Here is a 20,704-nt window from a genome sequence, read left to right as displayed (position 1 = left end):
ATCACCATTATACCTTTGTTATTTTAATCGACAAAATATTTATAATTAATATTGATATTCATAAATATTTATAATATTAGATGAATCCTATAAAAACTCATGTTTTCTTTTCAAATGGGATCCTATAATTATCATCATTCATTTAAGATTATGTATATTAGATGATGGAACATATTCATTTAAGATTATGTATATTAGATGATGCAACATTGTTAATCATCTGAACCATATATATATATATATATATATATATATATATATATATATATATATATATATATATATATATATATATATATATATATATATATATATATATCTATTTGTTTATTATCACTAAAAATACTAATTAATCTAATTTTAACTTCAATAAAATTGAAAATGAATTTTATCAAATAAAATAATACTACATAGTCATTCACACGACTATATTTTTATGTTACAAGTCACTATCAAATTATTACCATTATTTTTAAATGTCAATTTTTTTTCTGCATGCCACAATTTTTTTTAATTATTTAATACGATTGAGATTATATAATAATTATTTATTTTATTATTATGTAATTCAATATAAAATAATTTGATTTTATAATTTTTCATTGTACTTTCTCAATAAATATGAATTCTTCATATGTATATCTAAAAAAATTAATTCGTCAATATTAAAATAAATTCACCCGTATGAAAGTACATGTTTCTAACTAGTATTAACTAGCAGGGAGAAATATTTAATTATATGCAAGTGAAAGAGCATAGTGAGTAGTTTGAATTGGAAACTATGTATTCATGCTATAATTTATGGAAAATAGCACACAATTAGTTTGTCTGAATATTATAAATTAGTGTGAGCATGGCATTAGAAATAAACAATTTACAATTTGTGGAAATCATCGGTGAAAAAACTATAAAATATTAGATACAATAAAGCATTGTGGTCACAATTTACAATTTGACCACCAGGAGGGCCTAAACAAACCGCTATATACAATAATTGAATTTAGATCTTTAATTCAAATAAAAGCTCAAATGTTTCTATCAAGAACATTATGCAACACGGGATTGACCCCAGCAAAAGCAACTATCAACATTCTGCAAATAATATATAAAAAAAAATTGGTAAGATATTAAGTCAAAACAGGGATCCAACAAACCTACAATAAAATCCAAAGACGTGTAAACTTATGCAAAGGTCACACTCAAAATCTAAGTAGCAATTATACTTTTGATTAAAGACTTATCAGTGTCATACATGTGATCATATTCAACTTTGTTATGTTATCAAATTATTATTCTGATGAGCGAAAGAAGATTATATAGACACAAAATAACCATTGATAAAGAAAAATAATGAGCGAAAGAAGATTATATAGACACAAAATAACCATTGATATTGGCACAAAATTATTGTATCTACGGAAATTTTACTTATGGTTATCCCTCTGGTCCCATATATAAGAAAAGATTTTTTTTAGATACATTTAACAAATAATTGTATACATTATTTATTTATTACATTTAAAAAGGAATATTTTCTTATAAATGGGACCGGAGGTAGTATAATCTAATAAATCTATTTCGTCAGTTAAGTTAATTTTTCTTAGAAGTTAATAAAAGTTATGAAAATGCTGCCACTAATAGTGTTTGAATTTTTCAAAATTTATTTATTTTAATATAAATGTGGGTTGGGCCCGACCCATTTTGTTATAAAAGTATAATTTAAACCCTATGAAAATCTAATACGTAACACATTAGTTTCACTCTCTCAACCGAAAACCTTTCTCTCTTCAACAACAATGAAAAGCTACCCCATAACACATTAGATTCAATCAACCGCAATGATAACGGGGTCGGGACTTCGATCGCAGTTAATGAGCGGCAGCCGCCTGAAAACGGAGGCGGGAGTTCGTGCTAAAGTTTATAATGCTGATCTAGATGAGAAGAAACAAACTTTAGCTAAAGCTGTTATGGTTTTCAAATTGTCAACTCCCGTTATCATTGAGGTTGTCCTTTTTAATGGGCAGTTTAGCTGACTTCTACAAAGCTTACTTATTCACCACCACTGTAATGAGTAAGCACCCTCCATTTCTATTGTTTCTATATGTTGATATCAAATCATGCTATATATTAATCCAAGGAAATACTCTGGTATCTGGTTTTATGTATGCATATGTGAGTTATTATCTTGCAATTGAGATTATTGTCATATGATTAGATATCAACATATAGAAACAATAGAAATGGAGGATGTCTTACTCATTACAGTGGTGAATAAGTCAGCTTGGTAGAAGCCAACTAAACTGCCCATTAAAAAAGAACAGCGATAATGAGATTTGACAACTTGAAAACCATAACAGCTTTAGGTAAAATTTGTTTCTTCTCAGTTGATTGGCTGCGAACCAAGTCTCGGCCTCGTTATCATTGCTGTTGACTAAATCTAATGTATTATGTAGTAGCTTTTCATTGTTGTTGACGAGAAAAGGGTTTTGGTTGAGTGAGGGAAACTAATGTGATACATTTTAGGTTTTCATAGAGTTTAAATTATACTCTTATAAGAAAATGGGTCGAACCCAACCCACATTCATATTTGATTAAATATATTTGAAAGTTTCAGACCCTATTAGTGTTACCATTTTCATAACTTTTATTAACTTTTAAGAAAAACTAACTTAACTTAATTGACGAAATAGATTTGTTAGATTATATTATCCTTTTTTAAATACATTAAATAAATAATTTATATAGACAATTATTTATTAAAAGTATTTAAAAAAGGAATATCTTTTTATAAATGAGACAAGAGGGATAACCATAAGTAAAATTTCGGAAATACAACAATTTTGTAAAGAGAATCCTCATTTTATTTTGACCTACATGTTTTTTTATGTCTTAGTTAGTGGGACAAGTGCTATAATTACATTTTTCTATATAAATGTGCTGAGATGTTAGTAATGAAGTTTAAACTTAATGTTCCATTAAGTTCTATACTGTATCTATAGCTTTGGATTTTACAATCAAACACTCGATTCCTCTTTCCTCATAAAATGCACAACCATTAGTTTAAAGATGAAAGACCAATTCATACATGATTTCAAAAGGCAAGCATTCAAGCCATAATATAAAAGTAAAAAGATTAGAAGTAGCTAAAAAAGATGATAAAATGTTGGAACTTATACCTTAATCAAAGAAATCAAAGTTGTAGGTGCAGATGAGATTGACGCAAGATCCATTGTTTTTCTCTTTCTCATTTCAAACTTAATTTGATGCTCTGGATGACAAAGAAAAAGCAGGTAGTTACAATGAAATTTAGGGTTGGGTTTCTTATTTGGAGGTTCTGTTTTTTCTCCTATGTTGTTTTGAGTTGTGTGTTTTGGATCTTCCATATAAACCACAACTTTAAATGGTTTTTGAGTGGTGGGTGTGTAACAGCAAAACAATGAAATGAAATTAAATAGAGGAGATGGAGTGATTGTTGGTTTATTTCAAATGCAAAAATTACGTAGAAACAAGTGGAAAAGTTAAAGATCTTTCAAAATAAAAAACTACTTTATAGAACAAAAAATCTATTTTTTAAATTTAAAAAAAAAAACTTTATAAACCCAGTCTAGCATTTCTGTGTACCACTTTATTTGTTTGTCTGACTACTCCCGCTTCCATGCAAAGAATGCAACTAACAAAGATAGCAAGCATATGAGTTTTTATTGTTTCTATAATCTAATTTCCACTTTTGTTTTGTTAGTCAAAATCCAGAGAAATCACTAGTCAAGCTATATGCTACTATAAAATGTACGAAAAGTGTATAGCCTTATTGTAACATCAACTTCAAATTGACAAACTCAAAATTAAGTGCATTAAAAAGCAAGTTGCCTCACCATTGACCAAAACATGATCACATTTAACACACAATGAGCCGATATTCTAACTAACTTCATTTTTTGAATTACTTGGTACTTAAGAAATCAAATTGAGTCAACTATACTCTAATTAACATCGACAAAACCAAAGTGTTATAAAAATGTGATCCAAAATACAATCACCATCTCTAAAGGACGTGACAAAGCCAAAGTGTTATAAAAATGTGATCCAAAATCAAGGGTGGTCATGTGTTTGATTTTGTACTCTGGTGGCCTATTTGGAATCAAGGAACTTCCTATTCAAATCATGAATACAAAATTTGCCTAAAACCCTAGTTTTTATGTTCTTAATCCTAATTAAAGAAAGTTAATGATTCTTTGAATTATTAGGTTAATTATCCTTTAAGTGATTACCATAATGTTAATTATAAAAACTCGTTTAAGATATGGTCCTATCAAATTATGTATGATTAAGAATTGGTATAATTCATGGCTAATAAGTTGAAAATTGAAATAGACATTGAGATAAATTTAAATTTTACCCTGTCAAATTTCTTCATTATCTTTGAAAAAGCGGTCATATTAAGTGAGCTGTTAAATAAGAGAATGAGATTATAATTTAGGATAATCATGAAGAAATTTAATAATGAGAATAAGACATAAAACAAAGTACATGTAGTTTTAAAAAGCTTGGGTATGTTTGAACTTTCTCCAAAATTACTTTTGACAAAAACAAATTCTTATATTTTTTATTTTTTATATCATTAGTAACATATTTAAAAGAATTAAAACCTGTAAAATCTTGCGTGAATCAAGGCTTTCGTTGAGCTCAACAAATGCACTTCTAAGAACTTTTTGGGCATTGTGAATCTTGTGATGAAAATCTTCTATTGTTGAATTACTCAGTGAATCCTCCCAAAGCTCATTTGTAATGGAAATAAATTCTGAAATTGGAAGTACAAAATTAATAGCAGAAATAAAAATAGAATAAATTATGAGAATCTTCCACATAACTAATTAAATGTAAATAATATTAAATAGTTTAAAAAGATTTGATTGCCATACAATTATACATGACTAATTAAAATCTTGTGTTGGAAAACATATTTAATTGACAATCTAACCTAACGAATTAGAATCTTGTGTTTGAGGAGGAATTTCCTAAGCAATCTTTGTCCGCTGTCTTCGGTCACTAATAATTTGTTTTTAATCCAACAAAATTTGTCTAGCTCGACATTAAGGCTCAGAAAAAACTCAGGTACCTGTGAGTAAGATTAGCACATTAATAAATTAAAACAAAAAATATACAATACTATAATCCACATTGATTTTTTAAATCCAGAAATCTACGTTATCCTCTTGAGGTTGAGGATAACGTAGATTTCTTCTCCATTATCTCGTGTTTATCTTCTTCAACTGCATGTATAAAAAAGGAAGGAACCCATGTTTGCATAAAAGAGTTTTGTGATGAAATCTTAGGAACAACAACTTTTTGATCAAAGAAAAAATAATAACAACAACATGAACAAAACATACCTCTATGATATCCTTAGTAGGTGAGAGGAAGGAGGTGAGTTTCTTCCTAATAGATGAAACTGAGTTAGATATGGAGTTTCTGCTATTTGAGGTTGAAGAAGACAATCGCTGATGGTTTTTCTTTGCTATCTTCTTTACTTGCCGGTTTGAATTCTATGACTCCTTCATTATCTTTACGAGCTTCTTCAATCCGCGATAATCCATGTACTCCTCCTTCAATGTATCATTTTGGCATTTAACTCATTTCCAAACTTCACCATTACTTAAACAGTAGTAGAAAGAGTCGGTTCAACGTTTTAGATATGAATCGAGAAACACTACAAAGAAAATAATTAATGGTTCAGATAAATGAAATGTTGAGTTGCGCGTTGACACTGTAGAAATGGACGTTATCCTTACTATTTTATAAAAAATTGATTGTGTGATAGTAAGATATTTCATTAAAATTAATTATAAATAGTTTTAACATAACTAGTATAATTAATGGTGTATCATATATGTTGAAACTTTTGATCGTTGTAAATATATCATTGTCTATCAATTTCTTTTGGAAAATAATAATCAAATTACCTTTAAATTTATATAAAAATAGGTTTATGAAATTTGATAAAAAATATTAAAATTTAAATATTTTAAAATGTATTTTTTTTATTAACGTTAAAAAAACCTTAGATATTATGCCTTGAATATGAAATTTGATAAAAAAATATTAAATTTTGAATATTTCAAAATGTATATATTATCAATCCTAGAACCATTAAATACAAGGTCATTACTCGCTTTATGCCTAATTAAACAACTAAGAGTATAAAAAACTACAGTGTATCCTTTGTCACCCAATTTTCTAATGCTAAGTGGGTTGTATTTAAGCCATTCAATTAAAAACACATTTTCAATGGTAATTATGGAAGGTTTTCCCACAATACCTTCTCCTAGAATTTTACATCTTGTGTTGTCCCATATGTGACATGACTATTTTCCTTCTTATTGAACTTGATGCACAATTGAAATATTAATTGTCAACTTTTTATTAAAATGATGCACAACTTTTTTTTATTTTAAAATTCCACATTTAACTCTTAACTTGTATAGTTAAATCAAGTGTTAGCATTTTCATAACTTCTATTAAGTTCTAAGAAAAACTAGACTAACTTAATTGACGAAATAGATTTATTAGATAAGTAAGATTTTCGGAAATACAACACTTTTGCATAGAGAGAATCCTGATTTTATTTTGACTTAACCGTTTTTATATGTCCTAATTAGTGGGACAAGTACTATAATTACATTTTTCTATATAAATGTGCTGAGATGTTAGTAATGAAGTTTAAAATTAATGTTCCATTAAGTTCTATAGTATATCTATAGCTTTGGATTTTACAATCAAACACTTTATTCCTCTTTCCTCATAAAATGCACAACGATTAGTTTAAAGATGAAAGAGCAATCCACGCATAATTCCAAAAGGCAAGCATTCAAGCCATACTATGAAAGTAAAAATAATTAGAAATAGCTAAAAAACATGAGAATTTTTTTGGAACTTATACCTTAATCAAAGAAATCAAAGTTGTAGGTGGAGATGAGATTGACGCAACATCCAATGTTTTCTCTTTCTCATTTCAAACTTAATTTGATGCTCTGGATGACAAAGAAAAAGCAGGTAGTTACAATGAAATTGAGGGTTGGGTTTCTTATTTGGAGGTTCTGTTTTTTCTTCTATGTTGTTTTGAGTTGTGTGTTTTAGATCTTCCATATAAACCACAACTTTATATGGGTTGTGAGTGGTGGGTGTGTAACAGCAAAACAATGAAATGAAATGAAATAGAGGAGATGGAGTAACGGTTGGTTTATGTCAAATACAAAAATTAGTAGAAGACCCGTGCGAGCACGGGTATCTTCATTCATATCTTAGATTATTCAATAACCGTTTTATTGATGTTGATATATAATTATTTTATAAAATCACTAATAACTAAAAAATTTTAAAAATAAATAGGTAGCAAGTCATCAACATGATAAATTCAATATGTCTAATAACTATAAATATCACTAATAATTATAAATATTTACAACTATTTTGTTGATAAACATTATTAAAAGAAACATTGCGATGATAGTGACCCGTAAAAATAATGAGTTTCAATGATAAAATTTGTTAGAGATGGTAAAATTTATAAATATTGTGTCTTTAAAATAAAATAATAAATGGATAGTTTTAGTGCATCATACTCCACACACTTCAAAATGTCATCAGCCAAGACAAACACCTGAAAATACTATAACTAAAATTAAACAACGGGACATACTCAGTGTTGGACTGTAAAATTAAGATATTAATTGTATCTTTCGCCGCATGCACTATTGATTTGCAATAGTCATTTCGTTCATCTCAACCTTTTCTAATTTTCATTGCTTTCTTTTTTCTTAAAAGTATTGTCCAACTAAAACTATCTAAGTCCTTATATATTATCCCTGTAAATTTTCCCCAAACAGTATTATTATATCATAATGTTGTTTGGATTTTTATGTAAATAATAATGATATTTCAAGTGGCAAGTAGAAAAGGATAATTCAATTTTTTTAGTTATTATAATATAATAATAAGAGCTTGCATTGACAATGAAGATATTCCAATGCAACAACTAACTCCATTGGCATAAAATCTATTATAGAAAAAAACAGGTTCCGGTGAGCAAAAGGAGGAGAAATTATGCAGTTAATACATGGTGGAAGAAGCAAACCTGAGTTAGATCAAGATTTGGAACGATTTTATTATCAAACTTGGAGATAGAGAACGCAGTGCAAGCTTGATGTTCACAGAGGAGAGAGATGCGCCTTTGTTGCTCAATACCTGGTCGTATAGTTGAGTGTATTGGGAGGAGGGAAAAGTGAATTTTTTGACCTAACCAATTGGCAGCGAACAGATGGCATGGATTTGGAACATCGATAGTACAATTTTTTTGACTTATTTATGTATTTACTGAAAGGTCCTTTTTAGTAGGAGTAATAAATGAGTAATGCATAATATGTTGATCCAAGAACTTCATTGGTAATTTGTGTAGAATTTTCAGAAAAAATGGAATGTTACTAAAATGACCTTTTGTTAGGGTAAAAATATTCTGAGCAAAGGGTAAGTTAGGTAGATTGACCAATTGTTTAGTAATAGGTAGATTACGTAGAAACCTAGTGGAAAAGTTAAAGATCTTTCAAAATAAAAAACAACTTTACAAAACAAAAAATCTATTTTTTAAAATAAATAAAAAACTTTATAAACCCAATCTAGCATTTCTGTGTACCTACCACTTTATTTGTTTGTCTGACTACTCCCTCTTCCATGCAAAGAATACAACTAACAAAGAAAGCAAGCACATGAGTTTTTATTGTTTCTATAATCTAATTTCCACTTTTGTTTTGTTAGTCAGAATCCAGAGAAATCACCAGTCAAGCTATGCTATAAATGTACGAAAAGTGTATAGCCTTATTGTAACATCAACTTCAATGGCAAATGTCACCACACCTGAGGACAATTTACCACTGCACTGCATTGCATTACCATTTTTCTAGCTCTAGTGGAGTAAATAATGTGCTTTTCACCTACTCTCTTATAGTGATTAGCACTACTCAAACACTTTCAGTGATGCCATTTGCAGGTGTTATTAAGACACTTCTTGGATTTGGTTTTTTGCCCATGGTTTAATATGAAACTCCCATAAAATTTGACAACCAGTTTAGGTTCCCTAGGATGCAAGATACGGAGTATTCTATTTTGGTAACAGGCCTGCACCTCTCTTGTTTGCTCACAAGAAAAAATCTAGAGGAAGCATTTATGCAGTAACATGCAATTAAAATAATACTGCAGGGTTTTCAAATGAAATTTTTTCACTTTAAGAAAGGGAATTTTTTATGGTCCTACCATCTTTTTAGAAAGTAATACCCAATATACCACACTTTTCACACTTTTTCCCAATATGCCATCTTTTCAAAAAAAAAAAACTGATTTATAGAGCATCCGCCCTTTGAATGGGCGGAGCTTCACCTTTTTTAGGAACATCCGCCCTTTGAATGGGCGGAGCAGTGTATTTCGTTTTTTTTTTTTTTTTGAAAATTTTAATTAAATTAAAAACAAATTTAAATAATATAATAAATCTTATAATTAATAATAAACCAATAATATATATTTAAAATATTATAATAAAATATAATATTAATTTCACAACATCTTTATAAAAATTTGTATTATTTAATTAAATTATTTTATTATATATTAATCATATTATTATTAATAAAATAATAATATATATATTTATGTTAATTATTTTTTGTTTTAAATTTATAAATTAATACAATTAATTTTTTTAATTTTAAAATAAATTGAGTTAAAATATATTAAATAAAATTTATATAAATAAAATACTTTTAATTGATAATTTAAGTTACAATGCAATTAAGAAAAATAAAATTACAATAAAGTGAAGTAAACGGTATTTAATTGCCACCTCGACCCGGTCGGCGTAACCGTTGGTTGGTTCCACAATTAGGAGGATGTCCATCTCTCGTACTTCTTCTACGAGGCCCTTCATCATTTGCAGGTTGAGTAGAAGGACCTATCTCATATCCGCGATCATATAATTCTTCGACCATTTCTTCATTGATAAAATCAGACGCCGTCGCACTGCCATAACTCAATCTGGTCCCCTCGTTATTCCAATCCTGTTGAGTGGTGTTATGCATTGAGGTTTGCATGTTGACATAGTTTTCTTGAGTGGTGTTAGGGGTAAATTGTTGTGATTGAGAAAAAGGCATTTGTTGTTGGGGGGTTAGATAGTTGTGGTATTGTTGTTGGTTATAAGATGTAGATGGGTTATGTTGGGTAGTGGTATGTTGCATTTGGGTGTATTGAGGTGTTTGGTAGTGGTGTTGGTAGGTTGGGAAAGGGGTAGGTTGTGAGAATGGTGTTTGTGGTTGGGTGTATGAAGTATATGGGTTTTGGTGATGATATTGTTGGCTTGGGGTAAAAGGTGGTTGTGTTGGATTGAAATTTTGTTGGGTGTTTTGAAAATGTTGTTGCATGTTAGGGATAGGTGGTCTGGATTGTTGGAAGTTTGAGGTGGAGGGTTGGCTACGAGGGTCAAACAAATATCTATTTGGCGATAAATACAAATTTGACACAGTGGCATACCATGACATGTAGTCTGGGCTCGGTTTACATTCTTGAGGCATGATTTCCCCCTGCAAGACAGTTTTATGGCGATTATGCCATTGACGACGCTCATTCTTGTAATGGTCTTTCCAATCATTCCTAATGAAAATGTTGAAGAAGACGATGATGAAGAAACTGAAGCACAAGTTGATGATCTGTTTACCACTCTGTTTGAAACAGATGCAATCAATGAAGAGGAGCAACAAATTCCAGTTGAAAATGTGTATTGTCCACCGCCCCACCTTACAACGTTGCAACTAACTGAAGACCAACCTTCGTTTGCATGGCCACGGAATCCCCGTCTTCCGATTGAGGGTGACATAGCTGTGGGTAACCAGTTTAAAACAAAAACCGATTGTGTTCGTGCCATCTCAAAATATCATATGAAACAATGTATTGATTTCAAGGTGAATTTTTCTGACAAAAAAAGATATGAAATAGGTTGTAGAAACGCTACATGCAAGTTTCGACTTTTGGCGTCCTTTAGAAAGAGGAGCGACCTATGGGAGATAGGCATTATGAACCCACCACATAGTTGTTCAACAACTATGTTCAATCAGGATCATAGGCAACTTAGCTCTCAGATAATGTGTCAACATTTAATGCCCCTTGTTGATAAGGACCCTTCAACTAAGGTGAGCGTATGTATTAGTGAGATTGTGTCTGAATTCAAATTTACTCTGTCGTACAAGAAAACATGGATTGCAAGGAATAAGGCTATCGAACAGGTATACGGTAACTGGGAGAACTCATACAATGACCTGCCACACTACTTGTTAGCTCTGAAGAAATTTGTTCCTGGTACAGTGGTAGAAATGCAAACACTTCCCGTATATACAGATGACGGAACTGTTGTCAATGGAAAACAAATTTTTCATCGACTTTTCTGGGCATTCCAACCAAGCATTAGAGGGTTTGCATATTGCAAACCTATACTTCAGGTTGATGGTACCTGGTTATATGGTAAGTACAAAGGTACTCTACTAATGGCGGTAGCTCAAGATGGAAATAGTAATATCTTTCCAGTTGCTTTTGCCCTTGTGGAGGGGGAGACCGCAGATGGTTGGGGTTTCTTTCTAAAGAACTTGAGAATGCATGTAGCCCCTCAGCCTGGCTTGTGTTTGATTTCAGACAGGCATGCATCAATTGAAAGTGCTTACAATAATCCAGAGAATGGTTGGCATGAGCCTCCATCTGTACATGTCTATTGTATCAGACATATCGCACAAAATTTCATGAGGGAGATCAAAGACCGTAACCTCCGAAAAAAAGTTATCAATATGGGTAAGTATAAATTTCCTATTATTATATTTGGTAAATTATATGTATATGTTAGTAACTCATTTTTTTGTAATTATCAGGGTACGCTTTGAACCAACCAACATTCCACTACTACAGAAATGAAATTGGTATGGCTAATGGTGATGCTTTGAGATGGCTAGACAATATTCCATTGGAAAAGTGGACGAGGGCATTTGATGGAGGTCGGCGTTGGGGTCACATGACAACAAACTTGGTCGAATCGATGAACTCGGTATTCAAAGGGACACGTAATCTACCTATTACGGCATTGGTGCGTGCAACATACTATAGGATGGGAACACTTTTTGCTGAAAGGGGTGCTAAGTGGAGTGCAGTATTGAGTTCTGGACAAACATTTACAGAAAGTTGCATGAAGGTTATGAAAGAAGAAACGGCAAAATCCAGCACGCATCATGTAAGAATATTTGACTATAACCATAACACTTTCAGTGTGAAGGAGACAATGGACCATGGTGAAGGAAAGCCTATGGGAGATTACAAGGTTAACCTAAGAGATCTTTGGTGTGACTGTGGAAAGTATCAAGCTTACCGTGTTCCTTGTTCACACGTTATTGCTGCATGTTCTGTGGTGCGCCAAGACGCCTATGCTCTACTGTCCGACGTTTACAGAGTCTCAAACTTATTCGGTGTTTACAGCACAAGTTTTCAAGTACTACCATTAGATGAGTATTGGCCCTCCTTTGAAGGAGATCAAATTTGTCACAACCCATTGATGCGGAGGAACAAGAAAGGTCGTCCGGTGAGCTCACGTATTAGAACAGAAATGGACAACTATGATAAGTTAGAGAGAAAATGTGCGTTGTGTCGTCTTCCTGGTCACAACCGAACGAATTGTTCAAATGTTGGAACCAGTAATGCATAGTGTTGGGCCAGATTTGTATTTGTATTTGTATTAGTATTTGTATTTGTATTTGTATTTGTATTTGTATTTGTATTTGTATTTGTATTTGTATTTGTATTTGTATTTGTATTTGTATTTCTATTGGTTATGTATTTGTATTATCCTTTATTAAACCAACTAGTTCTATCTTTGTCTGGTTGTGAAATTGTCTTCAAGGCCCATACTGCCACTCTTTATTTTGGACAGTCAAATACGCATGCTTTCGTCTAGTCCCATCAGGTCAGTCATTGATCAGTGTGTCTGCATTTATCATACATGTTAGGCGTGCTTGTAAACAGTACGCAACATCATTACTTTTTTCTACCCACTACTATTATAAATTAGGGGCTCCTATGGTTGAGTTTACACACAGATACACAAACTCCAAATACCAAACAATCACACAAACACAACCATGCCTCGCCGGACAACCATTAGGCCAGATGGATGTCACCGGACAACAGAGTTGCCGCCCCGGAGATCAACATGGCGTGCCGAACCTGAACCGGAGTATCGCAGAAGGACCGGACATGTCATATTCTCCGCCGTCAAACCTCCCATGCCGGTAATGTTTTGGAATATCTCATCCGTCGAGCAACTCAAGAGGACTCTCCTAAGATTTTTAGAGGGGGAGTACGAGGCCGGCGAACAGATAAGAAGCATCAAGAGGCTTAAAACAAGGGTTGATGCTGTGACTGGAGCAACGATAACTTTCTGGGATAACGTGGCATACGACATTGATGCCATTCAAATGATGCATGGACCTAATGACATTGTTTTAACCGTGGTTATTTCTTAGATGTTTTAGTTTATCTTTTTCTGATGGTTATTTTCTATGTACCTTTATCTTTTTCTGTTGGTTTTAGTCCATTTGCAGTCCTTTTAATTAATGAATGAACTACTCTTTTCCGTGGACGCTCGAGTTAGCTGATTCACTGATCTTATCTCTTGCAATTTAATATATATATATATATATATTTTAATACTTTAAAATAATGACAATTTTATTAATAAATAACAAAAAAGTATTTTATTGCATTGTAACTTAATTTATCAATTAAAAGTATTTTATTTATGGATGCATGATTTAATATATTTTAATTCAATTTATATTAAAATTAAAAAAATTAATTGTATTATTTTTTATATTTAAAACAAAAAATTAATTAAATAATAAAATAATATTAATTAATATATTAATTCAATAATATGATTAATATATAATAAAATATATTAATCCAATAAGTTGTGAAATAATATGATTAATATATTAATTCAATAATATGATTAAAACAAAAAATATATTAATTCAATAATATGATTAATATATAATAAAATAAATTAATTAAATAATCAAAAAAATTATAAAGATGTTGTGAAATTAATATGAAATTAATATTATATTTTATTATAATATTTTAAATATATATTATTGGTTTATTATTAATTATAAGATTTATTATATTATTTAAATTTGTTTTTAATTTAATTAAAATTTTAAAAAAAAAAAAAAAAAAACGAAATACACTGCTCCGCCCATTCAAAGGGCGGATGTTCCTAAAAAAGGTGAAGCTCCGCCCATTCAAAGGGCGGATGCTCTATAAATCAGTTTTTTTTTTTTTGAAAAGATGGTATATTGGGAAAAAGTGTGAAAAGTGTGGTATATTGGGTATTACTTTCTAAAAAGATGGTAGGACCATAAAAAATTCTAATAAAGGCATAATTACATAAAATGCATCAACATTGAAAACAACAAACAATGATGAACTAGAATATAGATTTCATTCCTTTACAAAGGTCAATAATATAACAATGAGCCCATCAATATCTTGTGTTATGCTTAATTATAAATTTGACAGAATCAAAATTTTATATACTTGATAGTCGATTTTTTTTTTAACTAATCATTTAAAAAAAACTCAAATAACTACATTTTCAAATTATTGTCTGAAATAACTATTTTTTTTTAAATCGTAATATAGGGGAAGCGTCGCATACAATGGTGCATGCATAATTGTAACTTGGTGTTTTTGTGTCTTGTCTCTTTGTGTCTTTATTCTAAAGACCTATAATTTTAAATAATTATACTTGTTAGTAAAAATACTTAAAAATTATAACATACATGAATATATTATGAATAAAGAATCAATTACGTACTTGTTAATTTTCCAAAATGTCTTTTTCATGATGGTTTCGAATAACATGGACAACATCTCCATAACCTTCATCATATGAGATAGGAACTTGTGTTGTTTAAGAAGGTGTGGACAGAATATCAAGACTTTCATCACTAAGTGGAATATGTTTTTTTAGAACAATTAACCATTTCCCCTTATATGTCTGATGGGTCGTAACATAGAAAATTTGTTTTGCTTGAGAAGTCAAGATGAATGGTTTGGTCAAGGTCTGCCTAGGTGAATCCTAAGTTATCAATGTGTACACCGTTACTATTATTGAGAGCCCACTTACATTTAAATAAAGCCACTTTAAAAATAACATAATCAATCTCCCAAATCGCATCAATGACACCATAAAACATGGTAATTGTCAATACATGATTCTTATTTTTCGAATTAGAGAAATACATTGATTCAGCTTCAACCATAATCCCACGATTTTGCATTGTACTACGATCATCTTTTGATTTTGTATAAAAGGTATAATGACCAATGTTGTATCCAGTCCAAGTCATGACTCAAAATTTTGGCTCGTACGACAACCATTTAAGTATCTCGTATGGACTACGATCATTAGATAAACTTTTATTAAACTAATTTATGAATCTCTTGTTATGCTCTATCAACAACAACTTGTCACTCATTCGGGGAAATTTTTTCCTCAAAAGTCTTTCGTAAGTATCTATGAAAGGTTGAACTTCATTTATATTATTCAATATATATAATTGTGATTGAATAACTACGTCCTGAGACATTGACTTAATATTTAACCTTGAATACCTCTCTCCTCTGTGTGATCAGCATGACGATACTTTGGAATGCCTATAGAATCTGCTTCCAACAAATAGTTTATGCAAAACTCAATAGCTTCTTCACTGATGTACCTTTCAACAATCGAAGCTTCCGGTCGGTGATGATTCTTTGTATATCCTTTATAGATCTTCATATATCACTCTATTGAATACATCCACCTTAAATAAATTGGACCATAAAATCTTATTTCTCTGAGTATATGAACAAGTAAGTGAACCATAATGTCAAAAAATGATGGAGGAAAATGCATATCTAATTGACACAAGATTATGGCACCCTTATCTTCTAATTCATCTAACTTTTTGAAAATCAAGAACTTTATTACATATGGCATTCAAGAATAAGCAAAATCTCGTTATAGTTACTCTCACATTCTTACGGATAGCCATTGGTAAAAGTTGTTGCATCAATACATGAGAATCATGAGATTTTAAATCAATTAACTTGAGATCTTTCATTGATACAAGGTTTTTGATATTTGATGAGTAACCTTGCGGAACTTTAATGCCTTACAAACACTCGCAAAAAACTTCCTTTTCCTTTTTAGATAGAGTGTGTCAATCAAACTATCACACACATTTTTCTCCACGTGCATCACATCAAGACAACGTCTAACATCAAGACTTGACAAAGTATGGAAGATCAAAGAAAAAGGACCCCTCTTTCCATATATTTTTGGCAACTGCCCATTTTTCTTTCTCTCTCTTTCCGAAGACAACGTGAATGTGTTTTTACCGTTGATAAACTTCATCCTCGGTTAAAGGTTCAAGAGCCTCATCAAACTCGTGCTCTCCATTAAAAGCCTTCTGCAACCTACAATAAGGATGGCCGAGTGTTAGAAATTTTTGATGCTCAAGGTAAACAGTCTCTTTAACAAATTCATGTTGGTGATAACACGTATTATCTTCACAAATAGGACACGCTTTATGTTCTTTGACATTATATCCATCCAAGTTACCGTAAGCAGGAAAGTCGTTAATTGTGAAAAATAATATTACACACATCTTAAACTTTTCCCCGAAATATATATCATCAAATTCAACGCCTTCATCCTACAAGAGTGGTAATTCATCAATTAATGGACTTAGATAAACATTTATATCATTACCAGGTTGTCGTGGTCTAGAAATCATCATACTTAACAGTATATACTTGCGCTTCATGCAGAACCAAGGAGGTAGGTTGTAAACTGTGAGAAGAACATGCCTAAGGAGTTCATTCCATCGGTGGCAAGCCCAAGCCTAAGGTTTCTTGGCTCAACTCCAAAATCCAAAAACAACGAAACAAATTTCTTCAATTGCAACGAATCAACTACATGGCGAATGTTTCCATCACGAGTCCTTATATCTGCATGCCATCCAAGATTCTTTGCGTCATTCGAATTAGAAAAAAGCCTTTTAAATCATGATATTATTAGCATGTACCATAACACTTTAGCATGAGGATGCTTCCTACTAACATTATCATAGTCATTTTTATCACCATTGTTGGCCTTCAGGTTGTAACGCGACACACCACATTTCGGACATTGATATAAGTCTCCATACTCATTCATGTATAATATGCAATCATTAGAGCAAGCCTATATTTTGATAGACTCCAGACCCATTGGACACAATATCTTAGTCTCATAGCAACGATCCGACAATTTGTTATCATCTAGTAACATTTGCTTTAGCAATTCAATTAATTTCGTGAAACTTTTATTCAACCATCCATTTTTTGCCTTCATATTAAACAACTTTAACACCGCCCGTAATCGTGTAAATTTTATGTATCCCTTATGTAAATGGGCGTCTTTATCCCTACATAAGATAACATAAATATGAGCATTCTGAAAAGAATATTCCCCAATATCACGGAACATATCCTCTAGTTGATCCACCATATATTCATCTTCATCCACTCTTTGACTTTGTGGCGCCTAACTTTCCTCTTTATCCACCTCACCATGCCACGTCCATATTATATAATTTTGATATAAACCATCAGAACAAAGATGTTGTAATATTTTTTCCTCTGTATCCTTATTGATATTCGCACAAACAAGAAAAGGCCAATAAAAGATACCATTAGTGTCAGGAAGATGTTTATCAGCGTATTCAAGGAATTCAAGAATTCTTTTCTCATAAACTGAACCTATTCTATCAGCTTTCATCCAACTACGATCCATAACAACTTCTGAAATTTATTATACATGTAGAATAATGTAAACGACACACTAAAATCTAAACCTAAAGCAAATCTAACCCTAAAGCATATGAAAAAAGTACTCTCATACTGACTTGAGCATATATAGAAAGAAAAAAGGAATGAAGATGTTGAAGAGTATCGTACTTCAAAGCTGAAGAATCAACTGAACAAAAAGGGTGAAGATTTGAGCATATACAACATAAACCAAGAAAAAACGAATGAATATATTGAAGAGTACCATACTGGGAAGCTGAAGAAACAAGAGAACAAAGAGGGTGAAGATTTGAGCTCCAAATGAATGGATGCAAAGAGGGTAAAGATTACGCCACCTCTGTCGTCTCTGGCTCGCTTGTTCACCTAGGGCGTCTTTGGAAGAAATATGAAATACTTTTTGTTTGAATTTATCAGTAAATCCTTTAATCACGGTTGGACAAAGCAACCGTAATGGAAACTTAAGCTTGCTAACAACAGTTGGTGTATTAACTGTTGTTAAATCATTTACAATTTATTTTTTAAATAATGGTGATATGTGACACACGCTTAATGTACTTAAAAAATGAAAAAATGTAGTAGATGAGAATCGAAGTGTGCTACACATCATTTTTTACTACGGTGTTTAAAATTAACTGTTATTAAATTACTGTTTATAAATCCAGCAACTCACCGGTCGCGGAAATTTTAACATATTCCTACGGTGTATATGAATACGTTGTAAACATGGCGTTGTTGTTTGTGCATTTTGTAGTAGTGCATCTAACCAACAGATCAAGCTGCTCTGTTTTCCAAAGTCAGATCTTCATCAGAGGCTTTTTTGAAAAAATAAAATTGAGCATTTCTTTTGATAATGTAAGACATTTTTTAAAAATATGCTTAATAGTGAAATAAGGAGATGAATGGTAAATGGTGAAAATGAATGGTCCATTCATAAAAAACTAAAATAACACAATAGCGATCATGTGTGGCGCATGCACTTTAATTTTCGAGTACATGCGCCATACTCGGTGGCATGACATTGGTGCATGTGTCACACATACTGGCGCCTCAGCGTTATTAAGAATTCATGTGCCACTGTATGTGGCGCATCCTCTATGTTACGATTTTTTTTTGAAAAAATGGTTAGTTTAAAGAAAATTTTTTCGAAATTATTTCTTAGCATAAAAATATGCATGTGTTCAACATAGATCGGATACATCTTGTCGAATTTGGCTAAAGAGTCGAACAGATACTGAATACATTGAAGTTTGTTATATTGAGATTGTTAGATATGCAAGCAATCTCATTATAAATAAGAGGGCACCTATTATTTGTAAATAAGAGAAGATAGTGAGAATTACAATTGTGATCTCAGACAGAGATAAATTGTGTATTTAGTAGAATCAATAAACTCATTCTTCTTCTCTTCTCCCAAAACCTAATTTTCTTTTTTCGGTTCCCTTTTTCTCTTTAGATATTTCCTTCTCTTTTTCAAATCATTGTTCGAGGGGATCTTCTTGGCAACTAAGGTGTGGGTGTAAAACTAGAGTGTGAATATGAGAATCTTGAATCAATCAATAATGAGATTGAATAATGTTCTATCAATATCGGTTCTAACATCTAGTATCTTGAGCATTTAATGTGATTCTTAGGAAGCATAAAACACTGACTTCTCATCTAAACCAGTATTTTATAGTAAATCTTCACATCTTGAATGGCAAGAATTGTGAAAAATAGTGTAAGCATATGAAAATTAGTGTTATCAAGACGTTTAAGATCTTGAGAAAAATGAAGTAACACCAACCAGCGGAAGTGCAACGGGTGACAAAATGTTGCACCTAAAGATTTGAAGAAAAAATATTAGAAAGCTCTTTTCATTACCCATCAATGTGTTGATCTAAGCAACTTTGAGAAAGTTGGTGATGTAGACACATCAAAGGAAGCATGAGACATCTTGGAATAAGTGGTCACAAACTCACAAAAGAACATATGAGTTGCTTGAGATGGAAGAAAGTGAAAGTGAGGCTGATTTCTTCACTAAGGTAGCAAGACTGGTGAATAAAATCATGATGTATGGAGAAGAATTAACATCAAGATCGATAGTTGCAAAGATCTTGAGGTCATTACTTCCAAAATTTGATCTAGAAGTAGGATATCAAAATGAACTGCCAATTTGTCAAGAAGTAGGAATCAAATTTATTCAAAATGAACTGCCAATTTATCAAAATGAACTTCTGAAATTTAATCTCACAAGACATGTCGAGTCTATTAAAAAAGAAGGATATCACTTTTGCACGACCTCACTATAGGATTCTTTATTAACTACAGGTTATTCACTTACCAATTATTATCTTTTAAGCAAGTATACACATACATCCATGAGCTAACATTAGGGTGTGTTTGGTTCGAGGTAAATGGAGGGGAGGGGAGGGGAGGGGAGGGGAAATTTTAATTAATTATGTTTGGTTCAAATTTAAGGAGGGGAAGGGAGGGGAGGGGAGGGGAGCAAAATCCCTCCAAACCTCACTTTTTGCGTTCCTCCAAATTGGGGGGATTTGGAGGGGAGGAGAGGGAATCTGAATTTTAATACGTAAAAAATCATTATATTTACTAAAATATCCTCAATTTAATTTTAATATTTCAAAATTATTTATTTTCTTTTTTGTTAATTGTTGGAAGCGGTAAAGCGGCAAGCAACAAAAGTTTTGGAAATATTTATCCGGGAATTTATCGTGTCCACAGAGATTGGTGATAC

The 20,704-nt window shown here is 31.4% G+C and overlaps 1 protein-coding gene and 1 long non-coding RNA gene across 2 annotated transcripts; one reads left to right on the top strand and one right to left on the bottom strand.

Moving 5' to 3' along the window:
* Positions 1–843: 843 nt before the first annotated feature.
* On the bottom strand, positions 844–5,105 carry LOC131617536 (uncharacterized). The gene is made up of 4 exons (XR_009288605.1): positions 4,979–5,105; positions 4,647–4,798; positions 3,177–3,268; positions 844–1,092 (listed from the first exon to the last, which is right to left on the bottom strand). It is a non-coding gene; the product is annotated as an uncharacterized LOC131617536 (long non-coding RNA).
* Positions 5,106–10,634: 5,529 nt separating this feature from the next.
* Positions 10,635–12,775, top strand: LOC131619407 (uncharacterized). Its single transcript, XM_058890506.1, has 2 exons — positions 10,635–11,874; positions 11,952–12,775. Exons 1-2 carry the CDS (start codon positions 10,635–10,637, stop codon positions 12,773–12,775), a joined length of 2,064 nt encoding a protein of 687 aa, XP_058746489.1.
* The last annotated feature ends 7,929 nt before the right edge of the window (positions 12,776–20,704 follow it).

This window comes from Vicia villosa, linkage group LG7 (assembly GCF_029867415.1).
Source record: "Vicia villosa cultivar HV-30 ecotype Madison, WI linkage group LG7, Vvil1.0, whole genome shotgun sequence".
Lineage (NCBI taxonomy): Eukaryota > Viridiplantae > Streptophyta > Magnoliopsida > Fabales > Fabaceae > Vicia > Vicia villosa.
This window is presented reverse-complemented; position numbering and strand designations above follow the sequence as displayed.

Excerpts from the sequence above, each read along its gene's own strand:
- LOC131619407 (XM_058890506.1), top strand. The coding sequence starts at position 10,635 with ATGGCGATTATGCCATTGACGACGCTCATTCTTGTAATGGTCTTTCCA. Across the intron at positions 11,875-11,951 it reads AAAAAAAGTTATCAATATGG|GGTACGCTTTGAACCAACCA; the intron begins GTAAGTATAAAT and ends TGTAATTATCAG.